Below are 15,668 nucleotides of genomic sequence, written 5' to 3'. Positions count from 1 at the left end.
CTGGCTATTCCACCACACATGAGAGGGGCACTGACCTGCGGGCATCCTGCAGGGGCAGAGGCACAGCTGGGAGCGACTGTTCAGTGGGACTAGTGTCCTAGCTCCCTTCAATCACATGGCCTAATCAGACGTAAGCTCTCATCAGTGACACGTGGAAAAGTGACCCACTCTACTTTCAGGCCTGGTCCATGAAAACCTCCCACACCACCCCTCTTACCCACCTTCTCTTGGGACTGCCACCGGGATGAGGAAGCTGAGGTCCCAGAGAAGGGCAGAGCCATAAAACGTCAGAGGCTCTAAACTACTACTCCTCAAATCCCCTCTGGGAGGAAAGTGTTCACCACCCAGGAACGTCGGCTGGTCTCGCTGAGAAGGAGAAAGAAATTCCTATTGCGCTAGGCCACTAGTATTTCAGGGTTTACTTACTAAAACGACTAACATTTATCCCATTAACTAATCGCTAAAATGTGCATATTCCTATCTTTTCCTAAGCACTGGACATCTGCAGAGAAACATGATTGGCCCCTGATACTGCCCTGCTGTTAACTGGTCGGACCTAGCTCTATGCATAGATGTAAGTGAAAAGTACCAACTTGAATTGGAGTTTACAACTTCATGACTTCATCCACGTTATTTCATCATTTTGCCATTCAAAAGCAAGAGAGATATAAAGGATTATCTCAATTTTAGAGATGAAGAAACCATGGGTAAGAATGGCACATTTTTCCATATTCACATAAATAATCAGTGGCAGTACTGAGACTTTAGCCCGATCTTCTTACTCAACAGCCAGGGCCCCCTTTACTATCCAACTTGATATCTTTTATGGACCGAGAAAAGAGCTACTTTGCCTCTGCTCCACTCCCTGCACATGATATAGTCAAAATCTTATTAATTAGGTATAAAACCTTTGCTTTTTTACACTCAATTACAAAAGGCATGTATCCCTGAAAAGGTAAGTCAAAGATGAGCATTTATAATGAAGCAAAATTAAGTATTAGATCTAGAGGAAAAGTCTGCGTCGTGGAAATCAGAGAACAAAGGGAATCTGAAACAAGGTGGAATATCTGGAAAAGAAAAGGAACGCAAAAGAGGAACCAATTTCACCTAATTTTGCCACTAAGCACTTCTCAGGTCTTCTCTGTTCCCCAAACCACACCACTTTGATGCCACAAGACTCTCACATATCACATTCTGGAAATACAGCTTGGTAGTCTTAAAAAACAAAGCCAGAAACCACCCAAACACTGCCCATTGAGTCAGAGACCCACGTTGGAATCAGATTTGAAAATTTCCTCCCTCCAATATTTAGTAAGCACTATTACATGCCAGGCTGGGTGCTGGGAGGTAGGTTACAGTTACAAACAAGAGGTAAGTGGTTCTTATCCTCAGGAAGCTTATAGTGCACCCACTGTGCCAATCTGCAGCCTCTGTGATCATGGAAGTCACTTGACCTCTCTGAGCTTCAACAACTACAAATGGTAATTCACTGGCAATATCTACAAAAGGGTGGTATAAGAAAGAGGATTCAAAGAGCGAAACATATGTGAACTTGCTCCGCAAAGGGCTGTTTAAATCCAAGTGTTTGCTTAATATTGATGTTTCCTACCACATGGATACCACAAACCACTTATTCTACACAGACCACTAGCTAGGGTGTGTGTGTGGGAGCTTCTGCCTCTCTTTTTACTGCCCTCAATGGCCCAGCTGCTATTACAGCCTTTGGTCCCCAGGACACCTGAAGAAAGACTAAGGGCCCTTGGACCAACTGAAGTCATTAGATATACCATGGGTTCCATGGTGAAATGTCAAGCTACATCAAGTGAAGCAGGTTTCTTTACCCATTCATTTAACAAGTACTTATTGAGTACCCTGCCTCTGTGGCATTCCCGAGTGAGGAAGCCAGGAAAAAAAACATTTTAACAGTTGATTGATTTTAAATTGTATTGGAGCTTGAGGGATACAGAATCCTGAGATAGAGCCACATGAGAAAAGACCTACATGGGTTAAGCTGGACTGAAAAGGTCTCCGTGAAAAAGTGGGTGGACACCTAAAGGACAAGGCATTGCCCATGTGGAGAGATGAGTAGGGGAGTCCAGGTAGAAGAATCCACACATGCAAGCACCCTAAGTTGAAGAAGAGTTCAGTGTGTTCAGGAATGGAAGACTTCTGATGAGCTTCACAGGAAGAGGCTATGAAGCGGGCAAGGTTGGTGGAAGCTACTTATCTATTCTCAGAAACCAACTTCTCAGAGCCTTTATTATGCTAATGTTAGCACTAGGCTCTAAGGAAAGGATCCAGGGTGTAGGTCCGCCTAATGCTCAGGTCGGATCTCCAGAAGACAAATGCACCCAGGATACTCTGGGAAATGTTCCTCTAGAGTGTTGATTGTTCTATTAGTTCTGATTGTTTCAAGACACAGGTGACTTGAAATGTGCATCACTGCTCATCCTCTCACCAGGCTGCTGGCACCTCAGCTAATTATTCAGAGTGTCTGATACGGTTCCCTGAATTCTGGCAGGACTCATTTGCAAAGGAGGAGATTGCCACAGATGGACTGGCGTATGAACCCAGGCAAGTCAGTTACACGTTCAAACTGCAAAGAGACTGTGTGAACACTTGATTTTTAAATGATTAAATTCAACAATGATAATCACCCATATTCTTATATCCTAGGCCAAAGACAAGGAAAATGGGGAAAGAACAGGACACTGCTTTTATTCACTGTCAATAAACGTACTGTGAGATATAGACTTGAAATACGAACAACTCTGCAGCAGCAGAAAAAAATATCTCATGTTCCGTTACAGTTTGCTTTTTAGGATCAAATTGCCTATTTCCTCCTTTTTTTCTGTTTTGTGAGAAAATGACTAAAATTTACTTCACTTTTCTGATACTTTCTGAATGAACACTTTAATTGGTACACAGGAGAGTACTGGGTTCTTCACCTTTAAGATACTACCTGGATTCTTAAGTCACTGTAGTCCAAGTCTTGCTCTGCATTTTACAGCCAGCTGGTTAGCTTATGAATCACACAGATAATCATATAAGTGAAAAGCAATTTTTATAGAAACAGTACAGGACCCTTGGAAAATATTGCTAGCCCCAAATAAATCTGTGCCACCACAATCAGCTCCCTTTCTCTTTTAATAACCTCTTCAAACATGCCTGCAAAGGATAGGTTTGAACGGCCAGCTCTTCTTCCCCCCAAAACCAAAAGTTCAAAATCAGATCAGACACTGCTATTCTTCTATATTCAAAACTATTTCTGAAACCAGAAGTGGCTGTGTTTATACATCAGGGATGTAGGTTTGGGCCCAGAGAGAGTTAAATTAATATCCTGGCTTCACCAGTTCAACTTACTGTACATCTTCATTTGCCCAGTAACACAATCTATAGCCAGCTGCTAACCAAGTCAATATGTGGTAAGACTAACAGCCACCCTAACTTGCCTTGATAATTATTCTCCTCTAACTGACATAATATTCAATATACTGTTGTTGAGAGCAATAATGCTAAAATTGATGCCTTGAGGGCTACAAGACAATTGAGTTTCAGCCAGATAAAATGACTTGTCCACTAATCGTGCATTATAGGGTTCCACAACCTTTGGATGCACATTTTATAGTCTACCTGCTCAAAAATGTTACATATAATTATATTCAAAGTCATCTGAGCATACCTTATCATTACCATATATAATTTTAAAAGTACTGGCCAATAATCAGATAACATTGCTTTAGAGAAAAAAGGTTTATTTCTATAGTCTAGCTCTTGCTTATTTTTTTTAATGAAATGAGCATTTTCTCACTATATAAATAACAGTAGTGTGTCCTTCAACCTCTTGCTTTTTTCCTAAACCAAGAATTGTTTTCACAAGAAACAAGTAGATGATAAATGCTGAATGACAAAAAGCATCATTTAAATAAAATCCATGACATCAGTACTACCAATAAAACAAGACAGAAACGAAACCCAGTGTTCCTCGAATATAAAAATCATCTACGATTTTCTCAAAACGTCAATTTCAGACCCTGAGTGTAGAAAACAGATTATATTAAATTTGAGACTTTCTCAAAATCTCTAAGACATTAATGAAAATTAATTATACTTTTTGCAATTAAGTAATTATCACAATAAGTGACAGGGTTCTTTATTAGGCAGTATTTCACCCCAAAATAAGAGACTATAAATATTAGTTTGTGGTTTTGTTGAATTTTCCTCTGAAATTTAATTTCTCTTGTAATTTTGTATCTTTAAATCCTAGGCCCTCACACAAAACTAAATATGGAGTACATTTTCTATGCCTATGTTACAGTTACGTGGAAATGCTGAGAAAAAATGAACCCCTAAGTAATAATTTCAAGTAAAACAAAGAACAGGCACCGTTCAAGGCAGAACATTAGGACTACAGCACAGAACAACAAGCAGGTGCTGTATTTACTGCCATCAAAATGCTACGGGACACTGGGTTGTTACGATGGCAATTAATCACAGTCATGTTCGTATCTCCGTGTTTCAACAGTAAGAGATCATGTGTATGGTCCAGCTATCTCAGGCAAAAATAGACACATGGAACTGAAATACAGCATTGGTGACAGAACGAAGCATTGCATTGGAGGCAGTAAAGATGTGACGAGGTCAGGGCATGTACTACCCTACACTTTACAAAGGAAGGAGTGCTTAGCCAAGCTGACAGTGCCATTCAGAAATCTGCAAGAGGTTTGTTCCTTCCTGCAGGGTAGAACCCATCCCAAATGGACATTAATAATCATGTGTGGAAACAACCGTAGAAAGACGTGGCACTGTGTGTGTCTCCAAATTGGCCTAAGCGGGGATTGTGGAACTGGTTCCATGCTTTGTTCTTCCTGGCCCCTTCCTCCTGGACCCTGCACCGCCTCAGGACCCCCTGATCACCCAGGACTTAACTTTCCACTCACCCCACTGAAACGTCCCCAACCTGGGGCAAATGAGAGAATGCTTGTGAAAGTCTTGTATAAACTGAAAACGTAATATATAATCATTCCCATTATCAGCACCATCTCATCTTCTGAGGGCCAAATGCCCTATGCCTTCCAAGTTGACATCTCACTACGAAATGATTCTCCGCTAACTAAAGCAGTCACGGGAGCAGGCGGGTGATCCTACCTTCCCCCTTTCTCTATGTCCACTCAGCATCCCTCGTCCGCTCGCCCTGGCTAACACCTGGTGGTACCACACAGGAGAACGACAGGAGCGAGTGTGTGTTCATGCCAGGTTAAAGCCAGGGCGAGACTCAAGGCCCTCTCCTCAACTCATCACATACCAAGCTGGCAGCCTCACACACAACACAGGGTGGTTCGGGCAATCAACAAGGCTGGCAGAGCCAAAACCAAATTTTTTTTTGAATGGGTCAATTCTCCTGGTATTATCCCCCATAAGAAATTTCAAAACATCACTTCAGATTCTACCTTCTCCAACTGTGATCTCCTGTGGCAGGAGGGAGTATTTCTTCATCGTCCAGTGTAGTCTTTTTGGATCCTGGGGTCTCCCAACATGCTGCTTTCAACATTTACCCTTCAAGGGTCGTGGGAAGACAGATGGCCATAAAAACATTTCAGAGGCAAAGTACACAATGCAAAACGACTCATGACATACGGCAAAAAATGATGGAAAAGGCAAGGAGGCTGGGGGCATGGGGAGTGGAGGCTGCAGGCCCTTCGGAAAAGTCTCAAGACTCTTACCAGACCGGAAGTGCCCCTGACACACAGAAGGGGCTCAAGCTGGAGGAACAGGTGCTGTGAAGGCCAAATCTACAACCAGGTTTGCATGTTTTGGAATGTGAGGGTTTACTGATTACAAAAGCAGGGAGTTTACAGAGTTGTTCCTTTGACTTGGATGAAGAAGCAATAAATGGTTAGGGTACAGAGAAGAGACAACCAAGAAAATACCAAACCTACCAAGTAAGCATGAGAACGAGCTCTACGAAACCCAGATGCAGTGCAATTTCAGATTTTCACACACCCATCACCCACCTCCATACCCTCCCTTTTAGTAGGGCTTCGATAAGGCCTGTTGGGGAAGCCAGGAGGCCCGCGTTGTAGAGAGAGGGAGTTGAATTCAAAGGAATGCAAACAGAGCAACCCTAGGCAACAGGCCACTATTTCCTTTCTAACGTTCACCACTGAGGCCGGATGCCGGCCCACTGGCCCACAGCTCCTTTCTTCCAATTCCCTGAGCAGCCCGCCAAAAGGACCACGTTAACCAGAATGGGGTGTGCATGCCCGGGCCTGTGAGGGGCAGGAAGGAGGGCAGGTTTGCCGACGGCTCCTACCCCAGCCCTTCTCCAGCTGGCCCCCGACACCGGCTTGACGTCCTCCCCCTACCTGCAGGATGTACCCCCGGACGTAGTCACGCAGGGTCCAGCCCAGGCCGTGCAGGATGTGCAGCACCTCCTCCTGCTTCAGGACGCTGAAGAGACGGTCCAGCAGGATCTTGAGCCTCACAGGCACCGCCTGCGTCCCGTAGAGCATCAGACTGCTGATGTCAAACACCACGTTGGACTGCACGATCTCCACTTGGGTGGGGTGGTAGAGGTGCTGCGTGCTGAGCTTATCCAAGGCTGCGGTGGTCCCGCCAGAGGTCCAGGGACAGGTGGGAATAAAGAGATAAAAAGGAGAGGGCAGAGACAAAGAAAGGAGAAACGAGTTACCGGAAGTTACAGGGGGCTCCATGTCTAATAGCTGGATCATAATCACAGATGTCTCAGCAGGACTGTGCAATGTAAACAGTGCTCTTCCCACCTCCTCCCGGTTTTGTTTGTTTGTTTTTTTGGATTCCGTGTGTTTATAAATTGCAGACGACAGCAAATACAAAATACATTTGGCTTTCAGGAAGAGAGCCACTGAGGAGGTTTCTGAATGACTGTGGCTGGCGCTAAAAACCTGACTAATTAATTTGCTAATTGAACTATGGTTCAACCCAAGTTACCACGGTATTCCCCTCCCGCACCAAAAGAAGGAACACACACACAACTGCCAACTTGGCCACAAGAGCGGGCTCAACCAACATCGTTTTTCTGAATAAGATTCACCCCTTATGATACCTGGATGGTTTGAAGAGGAAAAGAAAGGTGTTCTTTAGACTTACAGGGGAAAAAGGACTAACTCGGAAGGAATAAGGAAAGCTGACCTCTGGGTGGGGGGACTAGTCATTTACCTCAAAGCTGAATTAGCTAAGGGGAATTATCCCAAGACTTAATTCTCCTAAATTCCCCTCTTGCTGTTTACCTGTTAGTTCAGTGTTCTCTAAAAGTTATCCAGGAGAAACAAACAAACAAGAAAAGGAACTCAAATCATAATTAGGTATTTTATTAACAGCTCTGACAAGGGCTCAGTATGAGATGAAACTGGAAAAAAAATGACTACAATCAAAGCACGAGAATTTCTGTGTATTTCAGCTGCTTCATTTCAGCGCAGAAAACTGAGGATGACCATTCTCAGAGTAAATATTTTTAGTGGAACTAATATTTCAACAATTAGGCTTTTTTCCTCCTCAAATCTAAGAAATCACATCTCTTCTCCCTAGCTCTGAAAGCCAAGATAAGGCCATACATTCTCATCCTCATCCTTATCTGAGTTACCGGGAACCCTACTGCAGATAATGTAAGGACATTTTTCCTCAGTTTCTCTAAAGTGACCCATTAAGATAGTGCTGTCTCACCTACAGGGCTCAAAGAGATGCTGAAAAGATGAATGAGATAATGAATGAGAAGTGCTTTGAACTCCTGAAGAGAACACAAAAGCATTAGACCAACTATCAGAATTATACACATGACCTTCTGAAGATTAAAAGAGATAAACACGTGAGCCTGAAAGACGGTCATCTAATCTCATGAGTCAGGCAAATGGGTATCAGACAACAACCACCAGGCTCAAATCCTAACTCTACCTGCAAGCACCCAAGGTTTCTGCAAGCTCGAAACCATTCTTAATACCTTCTCCCCCAACAGCACAGGCTGCTGTACGTGTACACTCTGAGCAGCTCCTCTTTTAATACACCGGTATTTCTGCATATTAATGTGCGTATTTAAAAGTGCACGCGCGCACACACTCACGCTTTTTAGTATTTCAAGTGTATTTTTTTAGGGCTCCTCCTCCACTCTCGTTTCCTCCTGACTTGTGGTCACGGGAGAGTTCATGTACTCTTGATAAATTGCCTTCTTACATCCACAGTGTAAAGGCCCTTATCATTTACCCGCTGGCTTCATTCAACACATTTACTCCCAGGAATACTTTGTCAAAGAGTTCGGGTTTCCTCATACTTCATTTCTTGCAGCTGATTTGTCTGATCTTTCCTATTCTAGTGGTTAAGTCAACTTTGAATAAATAGCTTTAAAAATTAATTTAACGTTTGGGAAAGATAAGGGATTCACAAGCCCAGGGATTGAAGTCTTCTCTCACTCCACAGGGCATTTAGACAGCAAAAATGCAGGAAAGAGGTATTATTATCCCTGTTTTTCTTCAAGTACAGCTTAACTACTCAGCCTTCTGATGAGTCGCTGCTCTGCTTACAGAAATCCAGCATCCAGGTCGAGGGAAATCTCCTCTTCCGTTTCCCTTTATCAATCTTCCTGGCCCATGTCAAGCACTTCTTCACAAAATATACTGCTGTGACCACAACAAATATGAAACTGGGAGGGATGAGTAGAGGGGAAATAAAATGACGCCAAACCTGATTTTTGTCCATGTGTTCGGCACCTTGTATCTATGCATTAAGTATATGCAGGTGTGTGCACCAGTGTGTCCTAGGGCCAGGAGGAAAGCTGTCACCCCTCTCCCTCTCACTCCTTAAAAAGGGCTGGAAGTTTTAGAAGATGAAGAGGACTAAACTGTTGAGGGCACAGAAACAAAAAGAAGTTGTTCAGAGAGTTGAAAGAGCACAGGTGGAACAGGTAAAAGCAAAAGTATTTCCCTATATATGCTTGTGAGACCACCAGAGAGTGAGAGTATTAAAAGGACATTACTGATTCTTTAGCATGCCACATGTCAAGAAGTAGGAATACACATAAATAAATAGGCCACATAAATACACAGTGGAGGTCAACAACTTTTTCTGTAAAGGTCCAGACTGTAAATATTTTAGGTTTATGGGCCATGCTCCGTGTTTCACAGCTACTCACCTCTGCTACTATAGAGGGAAAACAGAGCAGACTTAAACTAAACTAATGGGCATGTCTGTGTTCCAATAAAACTTTATTTACACAACTGGTAACTGGCTACATTTTGGGCTCTGATATGGAAAATGAAGGGGCGGGCCAAACAGTTAAAGAAAGTCAATAGTTGATAAGGAAAAAGCCCCACGGGTGTGATTTAAGCAGCAGTTACCTAGGGGATGAGCCATAGAGGAAGGCTTGAAAAATTAAACTGCTCAACTTGCAGATGTCAACTGCAAATTTCAGCATAAACATATCATCAAAGATTATGCTCGGTCAAATTTCTTGAATGAATCACAATTTTCTGCTTTATAACTGCTGGATTGTACTGCGTCACCAAGTTGACAACAGCTTTGGGAGGGGACGTCTCCTTGGTCGGCAAAAGGTTAAGTAACAATTTTTAAACTGTCATAATAACAGTAAACTGAGAACTGGACTTCTGCCTAATGTCATGCTCTTCCTATGTCTGACTGGGGGATTCAAGTCTGGATCCCAGGTGGGTTAGGAATATGAGTTGGGCCAGTGGGAACAAAGGAAAGGTAGGGCAAGAACTTGTTCCGCAGGATGGAGTGGGGAAATGATGGTCATCTACCTTTATGAGCTATGGACCTAACCATCTGCTAAAATTGCCCTATATCAATGGTATTGCCAAAATTCCACTTTCAAATGAAATCTTAGCCAGAAATTGGGTATAAAAATATATGAGGGGCTTCCCTGGTGGCGCAGTGGTTGAGAGTCCGCCTGCTGATGCAGGGGATGCGGGTTCGTGTCCCGGTCCGGGAGGGTACCGCATGCCGCGGAGCGGCTGGGTCCGTGAGCCATGGCCTCTGGGCCTGCGTGTCCAGAGCCTGTGCTCCGCAACGGGAGAAGCCACAACAGTGAGAGGCCCGTGTACCGCAAAAAAAAAAAAAAAAAAGAAAAAAAAGAAAAAAAGTGAAGCTACTCTTAATAAAGCTCCAGTGAGCATGAATTTGACAACTTCCCACCACGCGTTACTCTCTTCTTCCCTTCCTCCTGTTTAAGCATCTCAGTGGGACCCCTAGAGTTCCCAGAAGCACAGTTTGAAAAGCACTTGTCTATACAATAATATGGTATCAATTGTTTCGCCTGCTGTGCCTCCCCTTCATTCTGGGAACAGAAACTGGATTTCCCTTCAGGGAACCCCTTTTCTCCTACACTCAGTACCATTTATTTCATAGAACAGAATATTCCTGAAGCCAGGCCTGGAAACCCAGTACGTCCCAGGTCCTTGGCCAAAACAACCAGTTTAAGAATGGGCAAGTGACCGAAGTCTAAAGAGTGATATTGAATCCAGGCTTTCAGTTAGAAATACTAGGGAGTTCTTCCCTCTTCTTGAAATTTGTAGCTGGCAAATATGATTGGGAATGAGAGTCACATGGAGGACAGTTGAGCCACAGGATGGTCTGAGAAAGACTAAGGACTGACAATGTTGTTTGATCCAGAAGATACAGATATGGCAGTGCCTGAGGGTGGGACCCTCCCAGAATTTTCAGTTACACAAGTCAACAAAAGCTCTCTCTCCCCTTCTCCCTTTCTATGTCTGCTTGAGGTAGGATTCTGTAATTTGTATCTAAAAGAGCCTTAACCAAGACAACTACTTTTTTGGGGTGTCCTTCCAATTAGATAACATGTATTTCAAAGGAGCTGTCAGTGGTTCAACAAGGTATGTTAGTTCCAGGCCAAATGCAATTCACAATTTCTCCAGTGACTGGAATGAGGGTATCCTGAACAATTCATATCTCATATAAATTTCCAAAGGGTGATGGATGCCATCAACAACATTAATAAATAAAAATTATTGTTGTATGGGGAAGGGGAATAAAGGAAATGGCCATTTAAGTACTAACTAAATATTAGGCATCATTCTAAAGGGTTACAATAATCTCGTTTAATCCTTTAAAAAACTTAAAACACAAGGTATTACTATTACTGCCTATTCGGAGATCACAGGTTCCATGAGGGTCAGTAACTGGCCTAAGGTCACTTAGTTATTTCTCCCAAGAAATTCTGTTTCTACCACACGTTCAGATAAACAGTCAATAAGCAACTCTGGAAACGTGCAAGCCTTCATCATGTTGGAAGTCCCTAACTCCCAACAATCTGGGCTTCCTGCCCATCACTCTGCTGAAGCTTCAAAGGTCACCAACACCTGCCTTACTACAAAATCCAATCGCTTTTCCCTTCATTCTTCTCCATGATCTCACCATAGCAGCTGACCTTATTGAACACCATTCCTCCTAAATTGCTTGTCTCCTTCATTCATGCATACATGCATTTATTCACTGGCACTTAACAACTTATCACCAAGGCAGGTACTGCATGCAGATGCAAAAGTCATCTTTGCTGTAAAAGCGATGTGACAAAGTACTGTAGGACACAGAAGAGAGGGCCACTCCGCCGGGATGGAATACTCTTGTAAGACATCAGCAAGCGAGAAAGGAGGAGGACAGTCCAGGTAGATGGAACTAAGGCAGGGGTTCTCAAACATTATGTGCCTCAAAATCAGATGAAGGGCTTGTTAAAACACAGTTAAGATGGCTGGGCCACCTTCCCCTGGAGCTTCTGATTCACTGGGTCAGGGGTGGGGGCCAAGAATGGGCATTTCTAACAAGTCTCCACAAGACACTGATGCTGCTGGCCAGGGACAATACTTTGAGAACCACTGCACTAATGAGGTGTGTGTAAGAGAACTGAATATCCAAAGAATGTGTCAGGCTTGCAGCAAAAGAGTTGAAGATAAATACAGAAAAGTCAGATGGGCAGTCTGTAAGAAACCTTAACACTGCAGGCCAAAACTTGTGGAAAGGTTATAATATAATTTTATTTCTGGTTAATAGGATATAGAAAATATTAAACATTTTATAAGGTGAAAATGACTTATAATTTTAGATGTAAAACTCTGACGAGAGTCCAGAATGTTTATTTAAAGCAATAGGTGTCAGCTGGGGACACATGGCCACAGAGCCACAACCCCTAAGGAAGAAGGGTCGAGAGGGAGATGGTCATGGTTTGGGTGAAAAATTACCACAGGTGATGCTGACATACACGCCTACAATACATGCCACTGAAAACCACAGAGATGAGTTAGAAGGCAGGATAACTTACGAGTTAAGTGAACAGGGTAAGAAATGTTTGCAATACTCCACTGGGTGACGCCCTGACTCAGTGGACTTCAAATGATGATCTGCCTAAACCTGGGGTATGCACCGGCCTTTCAGAGATACACAGACATGGGGACTCAATTTCCAGATCCTGTAATCTCATATTTACTCTTTCCTAAAACTGATCCCCCTGAGAACAGGCCCGCCTGTTCATGCAGATTATCCATCCCCAATTCTCCTGTGAAAACTATACCCTTTTTTCCTTTACCAAATAAAGGCAAAACTCTGACTTGACTTATACAGTGCACTGGCGCAGGGTGTAAAGCTCTCCTGGGTGTCGAAATAGTGGTCAGTTTGAATCACTTTGTGAAGCCTTGTTTAAGGATTAATAAAACACCAAGAACCTGGAAAAGGGCCCTCTTTCCCTGATTATGCATATACAAGTAAAGGGTAGCTAGAACCTGACATTCGGGTCTATGCTGGAGTATTCAGAATTCAGACATTATGTAAAATGGGCAACAGTCATGCACTCACCTCTTGCATTCCTATTTAATAACGTATCACTTTTTAGGAAGTATCCTGTGAGCGCAAAGCAAAAGTGTCTAATGCTGAAAATGGCTTTTCCCTCCATTCTTTTCAATTATTCCTGATACTCATTCCCAGGAGGTGTCATCACCTGGGGAAAAAAGCCCCCGAGCACATGTGATGCCCACTCTTTTAAATTCAGTTTGAATATTTTCCCAGACCTATGAAATTTGGAAGATGCACTGCATAAAACCTGTGGATAGGAATTTTATAGAAATTCAGAAACAATGTTCATCATTTAATAAGGTAGTTACTACCCATTTAATCAAATACTATCAAAATATTTATTTGTTATGATTAATCATTTTCATCTTATAAAGTTTTGAATATGTCTACATCCTGTTAATAGAAATAAAATTAAATTATGACCTAAATGCCAAAGCACTTAATTTTTAGCAGTATATAACTCCTTTCATTAAACACATTAAAAGTTTGACCATGTTTTTATAAAATATGGCTCTTATCTACTTTGTTCCTAAAGTCCAACACCAGATTGTGATACACACAATCATTATCAAAGTAATACCCTGACTTTTAACATACTCCTCATTTCATAAAAATCTTAAGTTATACATTATAGTGCATCATTACTAATTAAGTAATGAGAAATAGCATTTCTATTGTACACTTAATAGATTAATTTTATTAGCTCCACATTTTATTTGACTGTTTTAAGCAAACTATCCTATGAATTGCAGTTCATAATTTATTGATTATTTACAACTTTTCTCAAAATGCATATTAATACATTCATTTGAATTGAAATATGAGTTCATTTTTTTTCCCAATGATAATTCAGCCTGATTTGGCAGCCTGATTTGACCATGAGCACTAGTGGAAATTTTCATCAATTAAGAAAGCTAAATATGCAGTAATAAAAGTTATCACCTTTAAAAAAAAGATATACTGCAGAAGTCATTTGAATAACTAACACAGTATTTTAATTTTCTCAGTCTTTTTGGTGTATACAAGAATAAATGATATGCCTCTAAGTGAAAGACTAACAGCTAAGTTTATAAATTGGCATTTGCTCTGTCTTGTTAATGTCCTTCTCCAGAAATTGAAAAAGTAAATGCCTCTAACAACATTGGGGTAATAAGGTGGATGAAACAAAGAGAAACTAACTGATCACTGTGTAATTGTTGGCACATAATCTGAAATGATTTCTAAGAACCGAATGACAATGTGATAAAGTTCCTAGTCCCACGTATTCATGTGAACAGGTGTCTGAGCACTTAGATCTGCAAAAATGGGGAAGGAACCGATAGTGTACCTTTCCTCTTTCTTACAATAAGTACTATTCATTTATTGATACATGAACTAATCTAGGAAGAAAAACATTTATTGCCCTATCCATTTTATTGACAGATGCATTTCTGACAAAAATCTACTTTATGTTTAATAAATTATGAAAATATGTAATATTTACATTGCTTTGATTTTATTCCTCTTGATCAAAATTAAACAATACAATTTCCATTTATGGATATATTATCTTATTTTCTTAATTTTCCTTGCAGACATGAATGATAAAAGACTTTGCAGTGAACGTATGATTTCATTTGTGGTAATGTTATTTGGGGACAGTGAACAGGAAACAAGAGTTAAGGAGAAAAATAATGACTTAGAACAATCATTTAAAGTTCCCAGTGTTTCAAGAGTGCTTGCTATCCTCCAGATTAAGGACAGAGTTTCTAGGGCTAGACTTCAAGGGTTCAAATGCTAGCTCTGCCACCAACTTGCTGCATGACCTTGGCAAGTTACTTAGCATATGAAAATGTTAGGATGGAACTTTGTTTTCAAAATTCTTTTGGGGGCAGGCAAGACAACAGCATGAAGACCGCTACCTTAGTACAAGGAGAAAGAAAAGGAGAACAAAGAATCAAGACCAAGCTAACAAGTACGGGGAAGAAAATAGATGCTTGGAGTGAAGATGAGTCAGGGTTACAGGATGACTGAGATTTTCAAGTTTGGAGGATTTGGACTGGAAATCAACTGAGATGCAGGAGACCCATCAAGATTCCAGAGGAGCTGCCTCTCCAGCTGCCCACCTGTGATCACCTGCCTCTAGGAATCCAACTACTCCTATACTACACCGGCCATCCCTAACCTGTAAGTTGAGTTCTACCCAAACTCTGTGCCCTCAACTCCAAACATGTAATTGTGACCCCGACTGCTGTGAAAGGTAAGCCCAATAAACTAGGCCAAAATGCTTGAAAACAAATCTTTTTTGTTGTGATTTTTTTGACTGAATATGTCATAGAAGCTCATTGAAAAAATATAAATTTGAGACAAAGAAAAACAAACGGAAGACAGTCATACATAATCCCACCAACCAAAGGCACTATTGTCTACATGTTGATGTAGCTGCATCTACTTTTCTTCAGTCCATAATTTTATGTAGTTAAGGGTCACACACTAGTTACAAATTTCTATCTTGTTGTTGTTTTTCTCACTGAACTTTATATAGCATGAACACTCAAAATTATCTCTGACTACCTAGTCCCCGTAAATGTCTCCACTGCAGTTCCCCTGGATCTAACCCTCCTCTCTGGCCTAACTTCTACCACTTCAGTAGAGGCTTTTAGACCCTCCTAAGTTCACTACTGCAAGCGACTCCTGGCTGGTCTGGTGTGGTGTGGTCTGCCTCTGCTCTCTCTGGTGTAATACAGAAAGAACAGAGTCAGTTCTCAAGTCAGTATTCTCAAAAGACTGCTTAGAATATGACTCTTTTCTGCTCAAAAGTTTCCAGTAATGTTCCAGCCCTA

General features: G+C 41.7%; 1 protein-coding gene across 12 annotated transcripts in view; it reads right to left on the bottom strand.

Moving 5' to 3' along the window:
- Positions 1-15,668, bottom strand: part of BNC2 (basonuclin zinc finger protein 2) — a 429,706-nt gene that overhangs the window by 124,914 nt on the left and 289,124 nt on the right. For all 12 annotated transcript variants that reach the window (XM_081238148.1, XM_081238152.1, XM_081238153.1 and 9 more), the window contains one exon: positions 6,366-6,601. In XM_081238148.1, the coding sequence (XP_081094274.1) occupies positions 6,366-6,601 (236 nt within the window). The remainder of the gene's footprint in view (positions 1-6,365; positions 6,602-15,668) is intronic.

The sequence above is a fragment of the Mesoplodon bidens genome, assembly GCF_964165515.1.
Source record: "Mesoplodon bidens genome assembly, chromosome: 6".
NCBI classification, from domain to species: Eukaryota; Metazoa; Chordata; class Mammalia; order Artiodactyla; family Ziphiidae; genus Mesoplodon; species Mesoplodon bidens.
The sequence above is the reverse complement of the archived record's forward strand: the minus strand, read 5'-3'. Positions and strand labels throughout refer to the sequence as shown.